The sequence below is a fragment of the Sturnira hondurensis genome, unplaced genomic scaffold (genome assembly GCF_014824575.4).
Source record: "Sturnira hondurensis isolate 20B ecotype Veracruz unplaced genomic scaffold, ASM1482457v3 Scaffold0009178, whole genome shotgun sequence".
NCBI lineage: Eukaryota > Metazoa > Chordata > Mammalia > Chiroptera > Phyllostomidae > Sturnira > Sturnira hondurensis.
Genome location: NW_028081809.1, coordinates 3,497,591 through 3,515,352, shown reverse-complemented (window position 1 = coordinate 3,515,352; position 17,762 = coordinate 3,497,591). Strand labels below are relative to the sequence as shown.

General features: G+C 44.9%; 1 protein-coding gene across 18 annotated transcripts in view; it reads left to right on the top strand.

Moving 5' to 3' along the window:
- INPP4A (inositol polyphosphate-4-phosphatase type I A) overlaps window positions 1–17,762 on the top strand; it is a 126,687-nt gene that overhangs the window by 59,776 nt on the left and 49,149 nt on the right. For all 18 annotated transcript variants that reach the window (XM_037056818.1, XM_037056827.1, XM_037056826.1 and 15 more), the window contains exons 2-7: window positions 4,543–4,613; window positions 5,461–5,669; window positions 6,290–6,334; window positions 14,385–14,503; window positions 17,099–17,215; window positions 17,466–17,545. In XM_037056818.1, coding sequence (XP_036912713.1) covers window positions 5,564–5,669; window positions 6,290–6,334; window positions 14,385–14,503; window positions 17,099–17,215; window positions 17,466–17,545 — 467 coding nt within the window. In that variant the 5' untranslated portion in view covers window positions 4,543–4,613; window positions 5,461–5,563. The remainder of the gene's footprint in view (window positions 1–4,542; window positions 4,614–5,460; window positions 5,670–6,289; window positions 6,335–14,384; window positions 14,504–17,098; window positions 17,216–17,465; window positions 17,546–17,762) is intronic.

The following is a 17,762-nucleotide window of genomic DNA, read 5'->3' as shown; positions in this document are numbered from 1 at the left end:
AGTTACTGGGGGCCAGATTGGGTGATGGAGGGGCAGGGGGTCGCACCATTTTTGGTCAGAAACTGTTGAACACTCAGCACAGTGTGGGCAGGTGCGCTCATAAATCACCCATCTCAAAATGGACAAATGTGTTGAGTCTTCAAAAAAATTTGCTGAAGCCGAACACAGCCTCTCATAGCAGCGCCATCTGGTACACTGATACAGATGGGTTCCTACAACACTCACGTAACGGGGGAAGCCTGTACTATGAGGGGGCCACCCTCCAGAAGATAATTCCATTTGGTTTTGGGTCCCCCCTTGTAGGTGAGGGAGCTGCCTTCTGGATGAACTTGAGGAGGGTTGCTGGCTAGGGAGATCTTGGCAGAAGGGAGGCCAGGGCTGGAGCCAGTGCTGTGTGGAGACAGACTAGGAGCTGTGGGGAGACTGGTCAGAAGACTGGCAGGCGGGCCTGGAGTGCTGAGGCGGGCTGAAGTCTGGGTCTCTGGGAAGACAGAGCCAACAAAGTGGTGGGTGTGGGGTGTGAGAAAGGGGAGGCCAGCAGGCAGCACTGACTTTGTTTCTTGGCTGGAGCAGGTGGAAAGATGGAATTGCCAGTGACTGGAATGGGAAAACCAAGGTTCTGGGGAGAAGCTGGAACAGTGTGATCTTGTCTTACCCAGGAGCATGTGGCCTGCCTGGCTTTTTAGACTGACCCCTGTGGCCGACCCAACGCTACTGACTCTGCCCTTGGAGTCCCAGATGTGCATTTGGATCTGGGTTAAGGCATTATATTATATCAGCTACCATCCTCATGAAACCAGTGAGACCAATTGCTTAATTAAGTTGGGTGGTAAACCATCTCCAGGGTTGCCTGTTCAGTGTCCCTGGCAGAGAACAGGCTCAGGAAGTGGGAAGCAGGAGTGAGTGACTGCCTGCTGCACGCAGGCCCACAGGGGTCCCGGGCAGGTTGCTTGTGCCTGCCAGTGAGAGTGTGCACCAACTACAGCACATCTCTGGTGTCCTGGGCATGACTTCCTAAGGCCTGTGAGTGCTGCTGTGGAACCCTCGCAGGATGGACTGGTGCTGCAGCGTGCTCACTGTTAGGCAGTGTTCTCTTAGTCGAGCTCTGTCCAGTGAGTCTCTCTCCTCACTGAGGCCTTGTGTGGACACAGGGAGCAGGAAGCAGCAGGGAGCTGGTTCATGGCTTTGAAGGGAAGGAGGAAGCAGGCCTCAGTATAGGCTTTTTCCTGTAGTGGAGGGAAGGGTCTGGAGAGTTATCTGTTGGGTGTCTGGAAAGCAGGAAGAAGCCAGATGCTGGTGAGCAAATACAGTTGCCACGGATGTTAACAGTCTGTTTACTGGTGTTTGTCAGAAAACCTGGTCTTTGCACCAGGAAGGTATGGGAGAAGCAAGGGGTTAAGTGTGGCATTCCTAACACACAGGGTCCCAGCTGGTCATCCTGGTCACAAAAAGGAGGGATGGACCACTGGCCATACCTGGGCACATCCAGGAAGAATAGCTGTGGGCTCTGGGTCTCTGTGCAGGAAGGGCTTTATGCGGGGGCTGCAGCTGTCTCTCTCGGGCTCTGTCAGCAGTGGTGTTTGGTGCCAGGCAGCAGTGTGATGCCTCATCGCTGAGTGATTGTGGCTGTCTTGGATTGAGGGGTTTTAGAGAAAACTCTTCCTCTTTCTGATTCCCCTGAAGTAGCCTCCTCCCTGGGGCTTCCTGATCCGTGCTGTGACTCACTCAGCCTTTCTCTTCCAACTTTCTCTGCCATGCTGCCCTTGTGAGGGTAGCCGAGGCCCAGGGAAGGTTTGCTATGAGCCTGTTGGCTCCCATATGACAGCAATGGGGGAGGCTAGGCTACAAAGGACAGGGAGCCCGGCCCCAGCTGTATGTGGGCTTTTTGCTGTGGGTTGTGTCTCATGGTTCATCCCATACTTTCATGTGACCTTGAGAAAGTCAGCTACCCAGTCTGGACTTCTGTGCCCTCATCTGCGCATCTCCTTTTTAAGATTGTTTTCAGGAGCACCCCCCGTGTGTATGATGATAAAAGTGGGACTCTGTGGTTAGTCCTCCCCAGAGGTTACTGATGCCTCCAGAACCCCTTCCTGGCCTGAGGTTTCTTATTCTCTGGAGAAGCATCTGACAGTCATCGCCCACCCTCACTGGGCCTGTGTGAATCATAACATCCCTCCCTGCCTTGCTGATGCACCTCTGCCATATCTCCCTGCCCCACATGGGTATCACGTTTTGGGGCTTGCTCTTCACTCAGTGGCCTGTGTCCTCTGGCCCAAAGGGACCATGTATCCCTCACAGAGCGAGGAGGAGGCTGTCCGTCTCATGAGTGCTTCCTTCCTCCTTCTTGCCTTGCTTCCCCATCCCAGTCCGCTAAAGCTCTGTCCTCTATTTTTAGTGTAGTTTTGCTTCTGATGAGCTTCGGTCTTCAAATGAGGAAAAAAATGAGGACGGAGGGGACGGAGGAATCCTTGGTGAATTACCTTAAATTAATGAGACTAATATAAGGGGATCGAGTTCAGCTGTGCAAATTAGCTTTGTATTCTGTGTCTTGACTTAAATTGCAGATTCTAATTAAATGCACCAAAATAACCACAAGATCTTCTATGATCTGTGAACTCTATCAAGTGTAAAATTAGTCTGTAGGTGTTCCCCTTTAAGCATTTCTATCCCCAGAATCTCATAACACCTATAATACTAACCCTGCTCCTAGAGGGAAGGGGCAAGTGGGTGGAGTGGTCAGGGACCCTGCAAGGGAAGGAGGGAAGTGGGGATGGGCTTTCTTTGGGCTGTTGAGATGTCAGGATGTAGCCTGCCTGTTAGGTGGCATGTCTCTGCTGTTCCAGCTGAATGGGGGGTGGTGGCTGTACCTTCATTAAGAAGCTGGGAGAAGGTTCAAGAGAGAAGAGTGCCTTCCGCCCACTGATTCATTGCTAGGGTGCCACCTTCGCCTCTGGCCAGCACAGGATGCAGCTTTCAGTGATGCAAGGGATGACAGTGAGCCAAGAAAGGAAGCAAGCAGTTCCCCGTGGCCACGCCCCAGACCTGGCCAGTGTCTCTGTGTGGCTTCCTGCTTGCCCTTTGTTGCTGTGTCACACCTTTGTAAGGGCTGTAAACAGGGCACAGTTGGAACAGTTCATTAAAAACCCACATGAGGAATAACTGACATAAACATTTTTTCACATACTGTGCTGTCTTTATTGTAACCATTGACAAAATTAAACTTTTTATAGAGGTAGAAAAATAATTGGTGTACAGATCAGTGAGTTTCACTCAGTAAATTCACTCATGTAGCTCAGATTGGGAGATAATGCACCCCAAGCCTCCACCCCCCCACCCCCCCACCCCCATCCCATCAGTACATGCCCCACAGAGGGCCCATGGTCCAGGCTGTAACATCGCCCTCATGTGGCTGTGCCTGAACCTCACGGGAATGCAGTTGCCTGGATGCACTCACTGTGTCTGGCTCTTCCTCTTGGCATTGTTTCTAGAAATTGTGTGTGATATTTTGTCCATTCTGCTGTTGGTAGACATTTGAATTGTTTCTGGTTCTTGACTATTATGAATGTTACTGCTGTAAATGTTCTTTACACCTTTTAGGGGGAATTCCAGACCATGTGGTGGGTGTGTGTTCAGTTTGAGTAGATACTGTGGTTGTGCCCTTCACTCCTCTAGTTATTCATCCGGTTCCATTATTCCACATCCTTCCAGCACTTGGTATTGCCTATCTTTTCATTCTGGCTATTCTAGTGGGTGTGCAGATACAGCTCATGGTTATGATTTGCATTTTCCTGAGGACTAATGAGGTTGAAGAACTTTTCCTGTGTTTATTGGCTTTATTATGATCATGTGAGCAGCCATACAGTGGTGTGTCTTATAGGTGTTAAAGAGTGGATTCACTTGTAGTTGGGCAGTTAGATTGGTTTTGGCATTTGTCATTGTAAGTAATGCTGCAATAAGCATATCTGGAATATTGGTGAGAATGTTGTGGACAAATGTTGATAAAAAATGTCAGATTGCTTTTCAAAATGCTTGTACCACTCTGGAATGTCGTGAGCCATACAGGAGAGCCCTGTAGATTTTCCCCTGGGGCCTGCCAACAAAGTATATTCTCCACAGAACAACAGACCACTTTGGAGTACTAATTTAGGGAATATGGATATGGTAAGCATGGCTTTAATTATTATTAAAGAGTTTGGTCATTTTTCAAAATGTTTACCCTGTGTTTTATGAATGCTTGCCTTTTGCTATTTGTATTTTTAGTGAGTTTTTAAAAATTAATTTGTACATTCCAAGTTAACAGATATTAGTAATGCAAGTACTTCCCCATTTGTATTGCATATTTTTGACTGTCTGCCTTTTGAGGTTAGTAAACTGATGATTCTTCTCTTTGGTTGGATTGGTGTATGGACCTCAAAGGAACATGTAGTAGCTTTCAGCTCCCCCATATTTCTAGGTATCGGAATTATAACCTATGTGTTATCTGTTCACAAGAACTCATTTTTGTTGACCAGCTTGTTAAATTTATATTTTTTTTATTTTTAGATGATGGATTTGGATGTGCTTCTATGAAGAAATGCCACGTGTCTCTACTGATCAAAGAACAAACATGCCCAGTAAGTTATTGGGTGAATTCACCCAAGAGTGGGAGCGTGGGCCCTTCAGGAACAGAGGTATTGACACACTTGGACGAGACAGGGGTGTCTGAATATTAGAGGCTTTGGAAAGGAGTGTTTTATACCAGCCTTATTGCTCAGTCTAATTATCTTAACTTCTAAAGTGTGGTTCCCACTAGAGACAGTAGGAGTTACAGTGTATAGGGTTGGAAAACTGTGAAACTCACGTCTTGCTGCTTGCCCCACTTAGAGCAGAATGCGAGTTCTGTGCTGTGTGATAGAGCCTGCGGTGGCTGTTTTCACAGGGATGTTCATATCCATGGCACGGCACTGTTAGGCATAGGATACCACGTACATGTATGTGTTCTGTGGGAAAGCAAGCCCAGGACCGAGCACCACAGGAAATTTCTGTAGCTCTGGAGGGCATGTGCCTTCGTCTCTTCAGTGCTCACCACACTGCTGTCCTTCCAACAGCGGTTGTAGGGAAGTGGTTTAAAGTTTTATGAAATTGTATGGGACCTGCCAATGGAAAAGCATAATAATAAAACCAACAAGAAAGTCTCAAAAGCCATATTTTATGATTCTTTGTAAACTGTCATTTAATTTGGCATATCTTTATTGAAGGTAACATGGTTTCTGTCTGGGACCCCACGGGCATGCCGTGTTGGCGTGTGTGTGAGAGCGTGGTGGGGAATGCACAGGAAGAGACCCCCCACTCGGCCCTGACTTGCTGGAACTCTGGCTTTGCTGCATCCGCTCACGTTAGATCCTGGACTTTCCATGGTTGCACAGTGTCTTTCTGCCACCATCTCTGTGCTTCTTAGCAGTGTTTGTTTCTGTTTCTCAGGACTACTGCTGCCTTAGGGGACTAGGGCTGGGTAACAGCTCTTCCCAGGTAGTCAGGCATCATCTGAACCCAGGAGCAGGAGCCCATCATCACCAATGACAGCATGACAGCAAGAGAGCACAGCCCTCGCCATGGCGCCAGGGCCCGTGCGATGCAGCGGGCATCCACCATCGATGTGGCAGGTGACATGCTTGGCCTCTCTCTGGCAGGTGAGCCTCAGGGGTCCCACACCCAGCTCCTGGTGAGTCCCACACTACAGCTGTTCTGGGAGGGCCAAGTATACCTAGCAGTTCTGGGGCACCTGGTAAATGGCCAGTCTGAGCCCCCATGGCCTCCCCAGCCTGGAGGGGGCCCCTGGCGTGGCATCCTCTGGTTGAGTCAGAATAGGGAGGGGGAAGTCAGCATGCTTCCTAGGAACCGCCTCCACTGGAACCAGTCTGCTGTTCGATTTCCAGTTTGGGGGGCCGATTCGCTGTCTGGCCAGTGCCAAGGCCACAGGAGAAGCCTGCCTCTTGTGGGTTTGCGGGCTTGAAAAGGAAGGGGTTTGGACTCAGAGCCTGAGACTTCTCAGGAATCACAAAATAAAATGTTTAGAAAATGGAGAAATCATCTCATTTAAAAACAGTTTTAGATGGAAAAATCAAGTAGAATGTTGGAGTTTTCTCCCCCTTAATTTTATTGAGAAGTAGTTGACATAAATCATGATGGTTTGATTTACAAATGTTGTGGAACAATTATAAGTGTGTTGGGGTTTTTTTTCCCATAAAATCTAAAAGCAGGGAAAAGTTGATTAAGGGTAACTTTTTTCTGGTATTTTTTTTTTATCCAGGAAATCTACAAGATCCAGATGAACCCATTTTGGAATTCAGCTTAGGTGGGTGTCTTTAAATTTTTTTTTAAATATATGTTGCTCAAAAACAAAACACAACTGCTACCCTGAGTTTGTCTTAGAGAACTTGCTGCTACCGCCACTGCTGCTGAACTGTCTCTGGGAAGATGAAGCTGGAGGCTGGTGTGCACTTCTGGGATGCGGGGCGCTGGGGACTGTAGGCCTGCGGGGCTGGAGGTGGTGAGCCCACTCAGAGCTGCAGAGACAGCCTTTCCTCCCCTCCTCCTGCCCCACTGGGAAGACCTGGGAGGCGTCAGAAGGTGGGACTTAGGGCCAGCCGTGCCACCCTGGCCATGAGGCCCCGTGTGATTGAGGTTAGCTTTGTTGCCCTCATTTCCTACTCAGTGTATGGAGATGGTGACACCTGCGTACTCGTCTTCTCAGAGAACATAGTTGAGAGAGTGGACTAAAATTAGTAGAATGTGTCAGCTCCAGGATCAGGCAAGTATGGCATTACAGTGGCTTATCCAGGAGGTTGGAGAGCAAGGTACAGTCAGCTCAGATGCGTCTTCTTTGGAGTCAGTGCTCTCTGGTGTCCTCTTCCTTTTCCTCATCCCCTGGTGGTGGTCAGCATTGATCAGTGACCTGGCATTGGTGTCCAAGAGGTTATGTGACATAAAAGAAGTTCCTCCTGGGGAGTCAGATGATGTGGAATCTAGTCCATGCTGTGCCACAAACTAACTGCTCAGCCTTCAGCCTGTGCTTGACCTTGCTGGACATGTGATTTTGTAGATCAGTAGCTCATGCCTTCCTTGTTGAGTGTTTGCCCACTATGTATATGAGCCACAGTTTATTCTCCTGCTGATGGACATGTGGGTTGTATACAAATTATATATTTACATAAATATATTTAATGCATATTTTATACATAAAATTATATATATTATATATAAGTTATAACTTATAGTTTTGAGAGGATAGCATTCCATCCAACAAGAACGGGATATTCAAAAAGACAACAGTTCAAAAATATGGATAATTATAGAAATAATAGAAATAATAATAATTATAGAAATATGGATAATTATAAAAAGGATAGAAAGTATTTAAAAATTCAGTAAAGGTTGGTAGATATTTAAGGAATTATCCAAGAAAGTAAAATTCTAAAAGCAAAGTAGAAAATGGGAGAGAAATTAAAATGGAAAATTACAGAGCAAATTTGGGAGGACTAGCACTTAGAAGAGAAAATAGGAAAGACTATAAGGGGAGCTTGCGGTCAAGATGAAGGCAGAAGTAGACACACCCTCACCTCATTGCATAGCCATAAGAAAGACTGCAACTAACTTAAAAACAAAAAACACCCAGAACTGCCAAAAAATCACCCAGAAAAACACCAAAAACTGTATGGAAGTCAGACAACCAAGATTTAAAGAAGCTAAATTCATCCAGATGGGTAGGAGGGGAGGAGATGGGGAGTTGGGTTGGAGAGGACTTGGTGTGGGTGGCCAGCAGGGTGTGGAGAGGCAGAGAGGCAGCGAGGCAATGATGCAACAGAGGCCAGCAGAACAAGCAGCTCCTCATTCACGTGTGGTGGATAAAAATTAGGGGACACCTTGTGAGTGAAGGAGCCCAGCCCCAGACCAGACCATGCAGCCCTGGGCTTCAGTGCAGGAAAAATAATGCTACATAACTTCTGGCTGTAAACTCAGTGGGGGTTGGGATGGCAGAAGACACTGCCAGAGAGTCCCAAACATGCACACACACACACACACACACACACACACACCCTGGGAACCACAACCAGGACAGCAGTTGAAGGAGTGCCAGTTGCACACAGGAAGTGAATGAAGTGACTAGAAACAGAGCAAGGGCCAGGCAAGCCCCCAGAAGTGAGCCAGCAGCGGCATTGTCCCCTCTTCAACCCCTCCCCCACACACAGGGCCAAAGTTGCCCCACCCTGGCGAATATGTGAGGCTCTGCCCCATACAACTTAACAGGTGCTCGAAAGTGGAATCAAAGTGGCTTTACCTAGTACACAGACACAAGGAGGCTGCCAAAATCAGGATACAAAGAAATATGACTCAAATGAGGGAAAAGAACAGAACCCCAGAAAAAGAACTAAGAGATGTGGAGATAGCCGAACTATCAGATGCAGAGTTCAAAACACTGGTGGTCAGAATGCTCTAAGAAATCACTGAATACGGCAGAAGCATAAAGAAGAAATGAAAGCTCTACTAAAGGAAATAAAGAAAAATCCACAGGAAACCAACAGTGGAGGGAAGGAAGTCAGGATTCAAATCAATGATTTGGAACATAAGGAAGAAATAAACCTTCAACCCAAACAAATGAAGAAACAAGAATTCAAAAAAAAACAAAACAAAACAAAAAAAAACAAGGAGAGCCCTGGCTGGTGTAGCTCAGTGGATTGAACGCAGGCCGGCGAACTAAAGGCTTGCGGTTTGATTCCTAGTCAGGGCACGTGCCTGGGTTGCAGGCCAGTTCCTGGCAGGGGATGCATGAGAGGCAACCACAGATGGATATTTCTCTCCCTCTCTCCTTTCCTTCCCCTCTAAAGATAAATAAATAAAAATCTAAAAAAAATAAAATAAAAAAAACCCAAACAAAGAGAGTTTAAGAAGACTCAGGGACATCTCCAAAAGGGCCAATATCTGAATCATAGGGATGCCAGAAGGAGAAGAGGAGCAAGAAATTGAAAACTTATTTGAAAAAATAATGACAGAAAACTTCCCTAATTGGTAAAGAAAATAAACATACAAGTCCAGGAAACACAGAGAGTCCCAAATAAGTTGGACCCAAAGAAATCAACACCAAGGCACATTATAATTAAAATGTCAAAGAGTAAAGATAGAGGAAGAATCTTAAAAGCAACAAGAGAAAGGCAGAAGAGTTACCTACAAAGGAGTTCCCATGAGACTATCAGCTGATTTCTGAAAAGTAACAAGCAAGAAGGGACTGGCAAGAAGTATTCAAATTGATGAAAAGCAAGAACCTACAACCAATACTGCTCTACCCAGCAAAGCCATCATTTAGAATGGAAGGGCAGATGAAGTGCTGCTTCCCCAAAAGGGAAAGCTAAAGGAGTTTATCGTCACCAAGCTCTTACATGAAATGTTAAATGGACTTATTTATGAAAAGGAAGAAGATCAAAACTATGAACATTAAAATGACAACAAACACAACTATCAACAACTGAATTTAAAAAACAAAAACAAACTAAGCAAGCAACTAGAACAGGAGTAGGATCATGGATAGTGAGATCATTTGGAGGATTATCAGCAGGGAGGGGGAAGAGGGAGAATGGGGGAAAAGGTACAGGGATTTAGAAGCATATTGGGTAGGTACAGAATAGACAGGGGTTGTTAAGAATAGTATAGGTAATGGAGAAACTGAAGAACTTACATGCATAACCCATGGACATGAACTAAGGGCGGAGGATATTGCTAGAGGAAACGGGATCTAGGCAGTGGGGGCATGTGGGGGTAACTTTCCTCGCAAGTCCCCCCAGCCACCACGGATGAAAGTAAACATGACAGAGATATGTGATCTGCTTGCGGAGAAGAAGAGGAAAAAGGCCGTGAGCAGTGGCCAGTTTCTCAGGGGAAACAGGCGTTGAGCCCCCTCCTCCAGGGGCTTTTATTGGGCTGTAATACACAGGAATTCAGGGCAGCAAGGATCAAACAGTAGATAACATTTCAAAGAAATCTGAGGATTTACTATGAGTCAGAGTCTGTCAGGAACAGAGTTTTAGGGTTTCCTGTTTGAACCCTTAACATACCAATGAAAGCACTCTTAGCAGAGCAGATTTCACAGGTTTATCAGGAAGTCTTTGTGATGCTAGATTTTCCCCCAGGACACACTCCAACAAGGCAAGGAGTTGCACCTCTTCCCCAACAGGTATTCAGGCTTAAGGGGATTAGAGCCAGGAAGTGCTTCTCCCTCTTTGTTGCAGCCCCCCTCCAGTCCTTCCATGAAGGCCTCCCAAATGATTGAGTCTGGCTTAGGTTGCCCCCCCGCTGTGAGGGGTCTTACCTGTTATTGACTTCTGACCAAGCTTTGGGGGCAGGGAGAGGAAACTGAGGTAGTGTTTGCTACCAGAGAGAAGCTTTGTCTCTGTGGCTTGCATTCCAAAGGTCATCTCTCAGCCTTTTAGCCACAAGGGGTAGAGTTACAATTCCTAGAACCAGGCAGAGCAGTCCACAAACAGGGGCAAAGGGGTAAAACTGGGGTAACTTTGTAATAGCATGTTCAATGAAATATACTTAAATAAAGTAAGGGAGGAAATTACCTACAAATACTACCGGGGTCTTTCAGGACTGAAGAATGTATTTCTAGGTTAAAAATGCCCACCAGGCCCAGCATATTGAAACAGAATTGTCATAAGTCACATTATGCTGAAATTTCAGAGCATGGATAAAATCAAGACTCTAAAAACTTCCATAAAGGGAAAAAATGGTTATATCCAAGGATCAGGGATGAAACCATTGGGGAGACTCTCAGTCACATTAGAAACTTGAAGGCAGAAGGGCAGCACTTCTAATACGGGGGAGGGGGAATATTTCCAACCTAGAATGCTGTACTCAACCAGACTGCCAGTCAAATGGGAAGGTAGAAAGAAGGCAACTTCTTTCAGCTGTATAGAGCTTTGTTGAACTTTGAGCTAGGAATTAAACATTTGATGAGGTTTCAGTAGTCTGGGTTGGGGATGAAGCCAGGAGAGAATGTCATCTATAGGAACATGTGTTCTGAAGGTGGCATTTAACCCATCAGCCTTAAACTGATATTAATCTTCCCATCCTTTGGCCACCTGTTATTCCTCAGTCTGTCTGCCTTCACTTGTGCTTGAAAGGCCTAAATATTCCAGCCTTGCGTGGGCATTAAGAACCCACACATGACGAAAGGGCATGTCGAGAGAGACCAGACCAGGGGTCATTTAAGGGCACAGCATAAAAGAGAGAAGGCAGAACAGTCAAATCCCCAGTTCCTGTTGAAGCAGGCATAATAGAAGAAATAGAAGAGAACTTTATAAAATAAAATCATAAACGTTCTAGAAGTGAACAAAGGCTATAACTCACAACCTCAGGGTAGTCAAAGATTTCTTAGAACACAAAAAGCTCTAAGTCTGTGCTTTGGTTTGCTATTGCTGCCATAACAAATTACTACAAATTTAGCACTTTAAAATAACACAAATTTGTTATCTTTACAGTTCACTACGTCAGAAGTCCAATGCGCTCCACTGAGTCTCTGCTTAGAGTCTTACTGCCCCAAAACTGAAGTATTAGCCAGGCTGTGTTCCTTTCTGGGCCCTCAGGGAGAACCTGTTTCCTTGCTGGTTCTGATTGTGGGCGAACTTTAGTTCCTTATGGTTTTAGGGCTGTGGTTCCCATTTCTTTGCCAGCTACCAGTTGAAACTGGCTCTCAGTTCATAAAGGCCCCTTGCTTTTCTTGGCTTCTGGGCCCCTTTCTCCACCTGCAGAGCCAGCAACTGCAAGTCCAGGTCCAGTGCCTTTTGCACTTTGAAACTCACCTCTTTTTCCATGCTCACATCTTTCTAACTCTACCTTCCTCTTCTACTTTTAAGAGCTCATGTGATTAATTAAAACCACTCAGATAATCCAGAATAATCTCCTCATGTCAAGATTCCAAGACTTTAGTCACACCTATGGAGTCCTTTTGCCTGTGTTCCATAAACCAAAACATTACGGGTTTGATTCCCAGTCAGGGCACATGCCTAAATTGCAGATTCAGTCCCCAGTTGGGACCCATGTAAGAGGTAATTGGTTAGTGTTTTCTCTCTCATATTGATGTTTCTCTCCCTTTGTATCTCCCTCCCTTTCCTTCTCTCTAAAATTAATAAGCGTGTCCTTGGGTATGGATTAAAATATAAAATAATAAAAAAAAGTCACAGGTTTCAGGGACTAGGATATGGATAGTTTGGGGGGTGAAAGGGACATTTTTCTGCCTACCACTTCCTAAAATTAAAAATCTAAAATAGAATAACTTAAAAATTTTTAAGAAAATGACTAGATAAATCACAGACTGGGAAAGAGATATTCACAACACATACGCCTGTCAAAAGGCGTATTTAAGAACAGATCTAAAATAAAATGCTTTCAAATCAACAGTTAAAAAGTCAACAATCCAATTTAAAAATCAGCAAAAGACACGATTAGACTCTTGACAGGAGAAGTTTTAAAAATAAACAGTAACTGTATGGTGAAAAGGTGCTTAACCTTGCAGAAATGCAAATTAAAACATCCCTTAGAACAACTAAAATAAGCACTAACCTCACCACATGTTGGTGGGGATAGAGCAACTGAATTCATGTATGTTGCTGATGGTGTCGTGAAATAGTGCAACCATGTGAGGAAACTGTTAGCTCATGAAATGAGGCATATCCTCTGCTGTAACCTAGAAATGTCACTCTCAGGTGCTTCTGCAAGAGAAATGACAATGTAAATTCACAAAAAGAAATGGACAAGAATGTTTATAGCACCTTTATTTATAATGGTTCAACATGAAAAAAACTCAAAAGTCCATTAACAGAATGCATAAAAGTTTTTCTTGGTACATTTATGCAATGGAATATAACTCATAAATTTAGAAGAAAGCAGATTATCAATATATATAACAATGTAGGTGAATCTCAAAACATTCAATGTATATGCAATTCAAGACTAAACTAAAGTGATGGAGGTCGGAAAGTGGTTGCCGAGGTGGGGAGGTGGCTGGAAATACAGAAGGAACTTCCTAGTCTGATGGAAAAGTTTTCTGCCTTGCTTTGATGATGGTGACATGGGTATATATGATTTTCAGAATGCATTGAACTGAAAAGCTAAGCTCTTTATATTTTATTATATCCAATAAATGATAAAAACTCAAACTACATGAGAAGATATTACAGAGGGTATAATCAGAGGACCAAAATTTTCAGAAGTAAAAATCTATTTCTAAATGTCAAGTCACCAGTAACCATTTAAAAAGTCAAATGGGAATGATGGGGGCAGGAATGACAGAGTAAGAAGCTCCTGAAATCTTCCGTCCATAAAGACGAAGAGAACACTGGCAGAAATGGTCGGAATCAATTGTTTCTGAGCCCTGGAAACTAAGCAAAGCTGGCAGCACCCTGGGGAGCATTAACTGCCCTCCAAAAAAGCTAGTTGTTTCTACTCATGATGAACTTTGATTTACTGTGTATTTAATCAGTTCTAAGATATATATTTTTTATGTTGTAATATCTCTGTAATAAAAAAGTGTCTCACAATTAGTAGCATAGTTTAAAGGCAGTGGGTCATTTTTTTCTTCCATAGTGTGTTTTATAACAAATAGCATATTAGGTTCAATGAAATAGGACCATTTTCCTGTAGGTCACTTCTATAGTGGAATTCACTGAGTCTCACAATCTATTTCAAAATGCTATTAGTACAATAATTTTTTAAATGGAACAATTCTACTTCTAAAAAGTGACATTTTTGGTAATCTTGCATTTGATATGAGTCTTATAAGGAAAATCAATAAGCAGTGGCTAAATTTTTACAAAAGTCTTATTTACTTTGCCATAGAACTTTAATTTGCTCCCACTGTACACCCACAGAGACTGTGGGCAGCACAGGCTTAGGGCCAGCATGGCACTGCAGGCGCAGGCATGAGCAGCTGTACTGTGATTTCAGGCGCGGACTCTGCTTAGCTCAGTTGGTTAGAAGTTTGCAAAGGTCAAACTCTATGGTCATCTGACACCATATGAGATCGGCAGCTCCAGGCTCCGTTCAGTGGACACCATACGAGATCGGCAGCTCCAGGCTCCCGTTCCGTGGACGTAGAGGCCCCCTTTTGGCTCGGCCTTCCCTGGCACTTAGGGCACTGCTGTCATGGCTATGGGGGGAGGAGGGGAGGAGTGAGAAGAGGTTGTTTCCAGTTTAAAAAATCAGCTCCCTGCCACAGCTGACAGTGTACTTGTCTAATCCCTTTGAGTGCTGCGTACTTTTTTGCTCTTTGAGTGTATATGGATCCAAGATCCAACTAGAGCCTCGGTTTCTGTTAGTAAAGGATTCATTTTCCCCCCATCTTGGTTCCATAGCCTGCAGTGAGCTGCATACGCCATCGCTAGATCGGAAACCAAACAGTTTCGTAGCAGTGAGTGTGACCACTCCTCCTCAGGCGTTCTGGACGAAGCATGCTCAGACGGAGATCATCGAGGTGGGTGCTGCTGGCCCCCAGGGTCTGCGATGGGCTCCTAGTGTTTGCCTGCAGTGGGAGGGCTGCTCAGCAGCCTGAGCACCTGAGCTGTCATACGGCTGTGTGAATGGTTGCTATTTTCCATGTCTTTTTAGTAACTGATATTTTTTCATCACACTCTTCTGGATGCCATATCCTTTACAATTATTGCTCAGCTACTGGCTACTTATTTTTGAACATTGACGTTATAAGGTTGATTACCTTTTAAGAGGTAAGATCCAATTCTTCACTGTCTCTTTCAGTTGGCTGCTTCTTTTGGAGAATTATATTCATTAGTCAAAGTTTGGAGAGTAACTCTTAACCAACCCCTTACTGGACATATCTCTGTTTTTATTGATTTTTATTTTTCCATCCTTTTTAGTTGTATGTCATATATTTACTTTTTACATTAAATGATATGCATTCACCTTGGGAATTTTACAAAAGCCTTTCAGTAATTGAGCACATTGTGTAAGTCGTGAAACTAAGTGTAGCAGTTGCTGGTGTGAGATTCTCCAGGCTTCTGTAGATGCCATGTAGTCCTGTGCGAATTATCCACCTCCCCGGTGGGCTCCAGCAGACTTCTGCTGCGCTTCCTCTTCGTCCCTAACTTCACATTTTGGAAGATAGACCTTTTCAGTCTCTTGTCAACTTATTTCCAAGTTCGAGTCAACAATCTGTTTTTTAAGCCTTTTTTGAGCACCGCCCACCCATGAAGCACAGTCTGGGTGCTGAGGGTGATGCAGACTGTTGAGCCCCACCTCCTGCCCCAAAGAAGTGCACAGTCCTGTGGTTGGGGAGGCCGAAATGAATGTTTCCACGTCTATACCCCGCAGAATGTGTGTGGGGGGTGTTAGAGATGAGGACAGCACCAGGAGGATGGGTTCCCAGGCAGTTCTGAGGATCGGAGGTGGCTTCCTACAGTTGCTTCGTGCAATTCTGACTCCATAGGTCTGGGGTGGGGCCCAAGACTCCATTTCTCACAGGCTCCAGGTAATGCCCTTGCTGCCAGTCGAGGAACCACATGTTCGGAGCAATGCAGATTTCTGTGGTAATGATGCAAAGGCCCAGCAATGAGGCAGCATCGGGTGGCTTAGAGAATACCATATTTTTGCCATGCGTAATGCGCTCTGTGTATAATGTGCACCCACATTTTGGGCCCAAATTTTCAGGAAAAAAAATTTTGTTTTAATTTAATTTAATTAATTAATTAATTAATTAATTTATATTTAGATAATTGTTTTTTTATATTATCAAGGAATTTTGGCATTTGAACATATTATGGTACAAGAAATTTTATGTGACAAATAATTACAAAGCACAAGAACAGATACAAGGTACAAGAAATTTGCATATGGGTATTGTTATTGCTTCCTAGAGTTATACTTTTAGTGCCTAAGCATAAATAAAAGAACTAAAAACATTTATATAAATATGGAATTAGTTTTACCCATGTATAATGTGCATCCTTATTGTTACTTCAAAAATTTGGGCAAAAAAGTACACATTACACATGGTGAAATACAGTAACTTTAGCCTGTTTGGTATATGCAAAAGGCACAGGTGGGGGTCAAGGGGGACATCTTGAACATCAGGCTGAGAGTTTGTTTGCAGCCGACCAGCGTAGGCTATTATGCAAGGGTCACCTGACCAGACTGGGGCAGTTGTGTAGGAGTAGGACCTGCCACTTGATTGCACTGGAAAGGAGGGGCAAGAAGGGGCACGTGTGAGAGAGGATTTGTGGAAGAGTTCATTGCCACTGGGTGGTTGAGAATGATGAGGAGGAGGCACCAAAGCAGATGCCCAAGTTTGTAGCCTCCTTGGAGGGGGAGTCAGCAGTGGTTCCCCAGGGGCAGTTGGAGAGAGACAGGGAGGACTGTCCCGCAGACTGAGGGACTGGGTCTGGAGCTGCAGAGGGCACACAGCCAGAGACACGGACCCCAGCGCACCAGTACACGTGGAACTGCTAACCATTTGGCTGAGATAACCACCACCGCCTGAGAAAGAGAACTTGATAGCATGGGGCTTTGGAGGACGCAGCTATGCTGCCAAAAAATAGCACCTTATGATCTAGAAGCTAATAGCTAGTCCTCAAAAAAAGGGATAGTCTTAAAAAAGTCAGACCTTAATTGTTCCAAACCCCACAGGATTCTAGAAATAAGAAACGATTTAAGTCATTCATTTCCTCTGTCTGCCTTGGCACATCTTACAGGAACAGCCCAAAGTAGTAGATCCAGTCATATCACTCATCTAAAGTTGAACGACACGTGGACGGGCAACCTGTTTCCATTTTATAAAATCCCTCGTGTTAAGGAGAAGCCTTTAGAGCAAGCCCTGGGCACAGCTTTGTGGCGACCCGTTCCCTGTATCTGGACTGGTAACAGTCTTTCAGGCTCCTTCGTCCTTCTTAAAAAGCAGGGTTTTGTTTCTCTGCAGCCATTGAAGCTGCCCTGAGCATTTGTGTTGATCCAAGTTGGTAGGATTGTAATTTCTTGTTCTGAAAATGTTGGTGTATTTCAAGAGCAATTACTTTAAAAATTCAACTCCACGTTCTGATGATTTTCTTTTCCATTCTAGGGAACCAACAATCCTATATTTTTAAGCAGTATTGCCTTCTTCCAAGACTCCCTTATCAATCAGATGACACAAATCAAACTATCTGTGTATGACGTCAAAGACAGATCTCAGGGAACAGTTAAGTAACATGGGGTTCGTAGGGTTTTCTTCCCTGTTTAAAGTGCTGTGATCATCTCAGTGAGAGGTGAGCGTGAGATTGCCTTCACTTCTGGCTCGCACATTAACTGCTTCCCACACGCTTTGTCTCTGGGAGTTTCTCTCTGCGCACCCTGTGGGCTCCTGCAGTGAGGGTCAGTGGTGTGGTGGTCCTGGCCATTACAGCAGAGGCAGAGCAGGCAGACTCAGGGTGTCTTTCCCTCTTCCTCAGATGTACTTACTGGGCTCTGGGACATTCATTGTCAAGGACCTGCTCCAAGACAGGCATCATCGGTTGCATTTAACACTAAGGTTCGTATTTAATTTTGTTCCTTTGAAAGGTGGTAGAGTTATGAGGTCCAGGGACTGATGGGGAAGGGCCAATTTCCTGGCCTCTCCTCGAGGCTGGTCTTAGCAGGGAGCGGTTGTTCACTGAAGCAAACTGGAGCCTCAACCTGTCAGGGGGCCTGTTGGGAGAGAGTGCCTAAGGCCTCCGTAGGGAAAACGAGCACCGCTGTCTCAGCCCTGA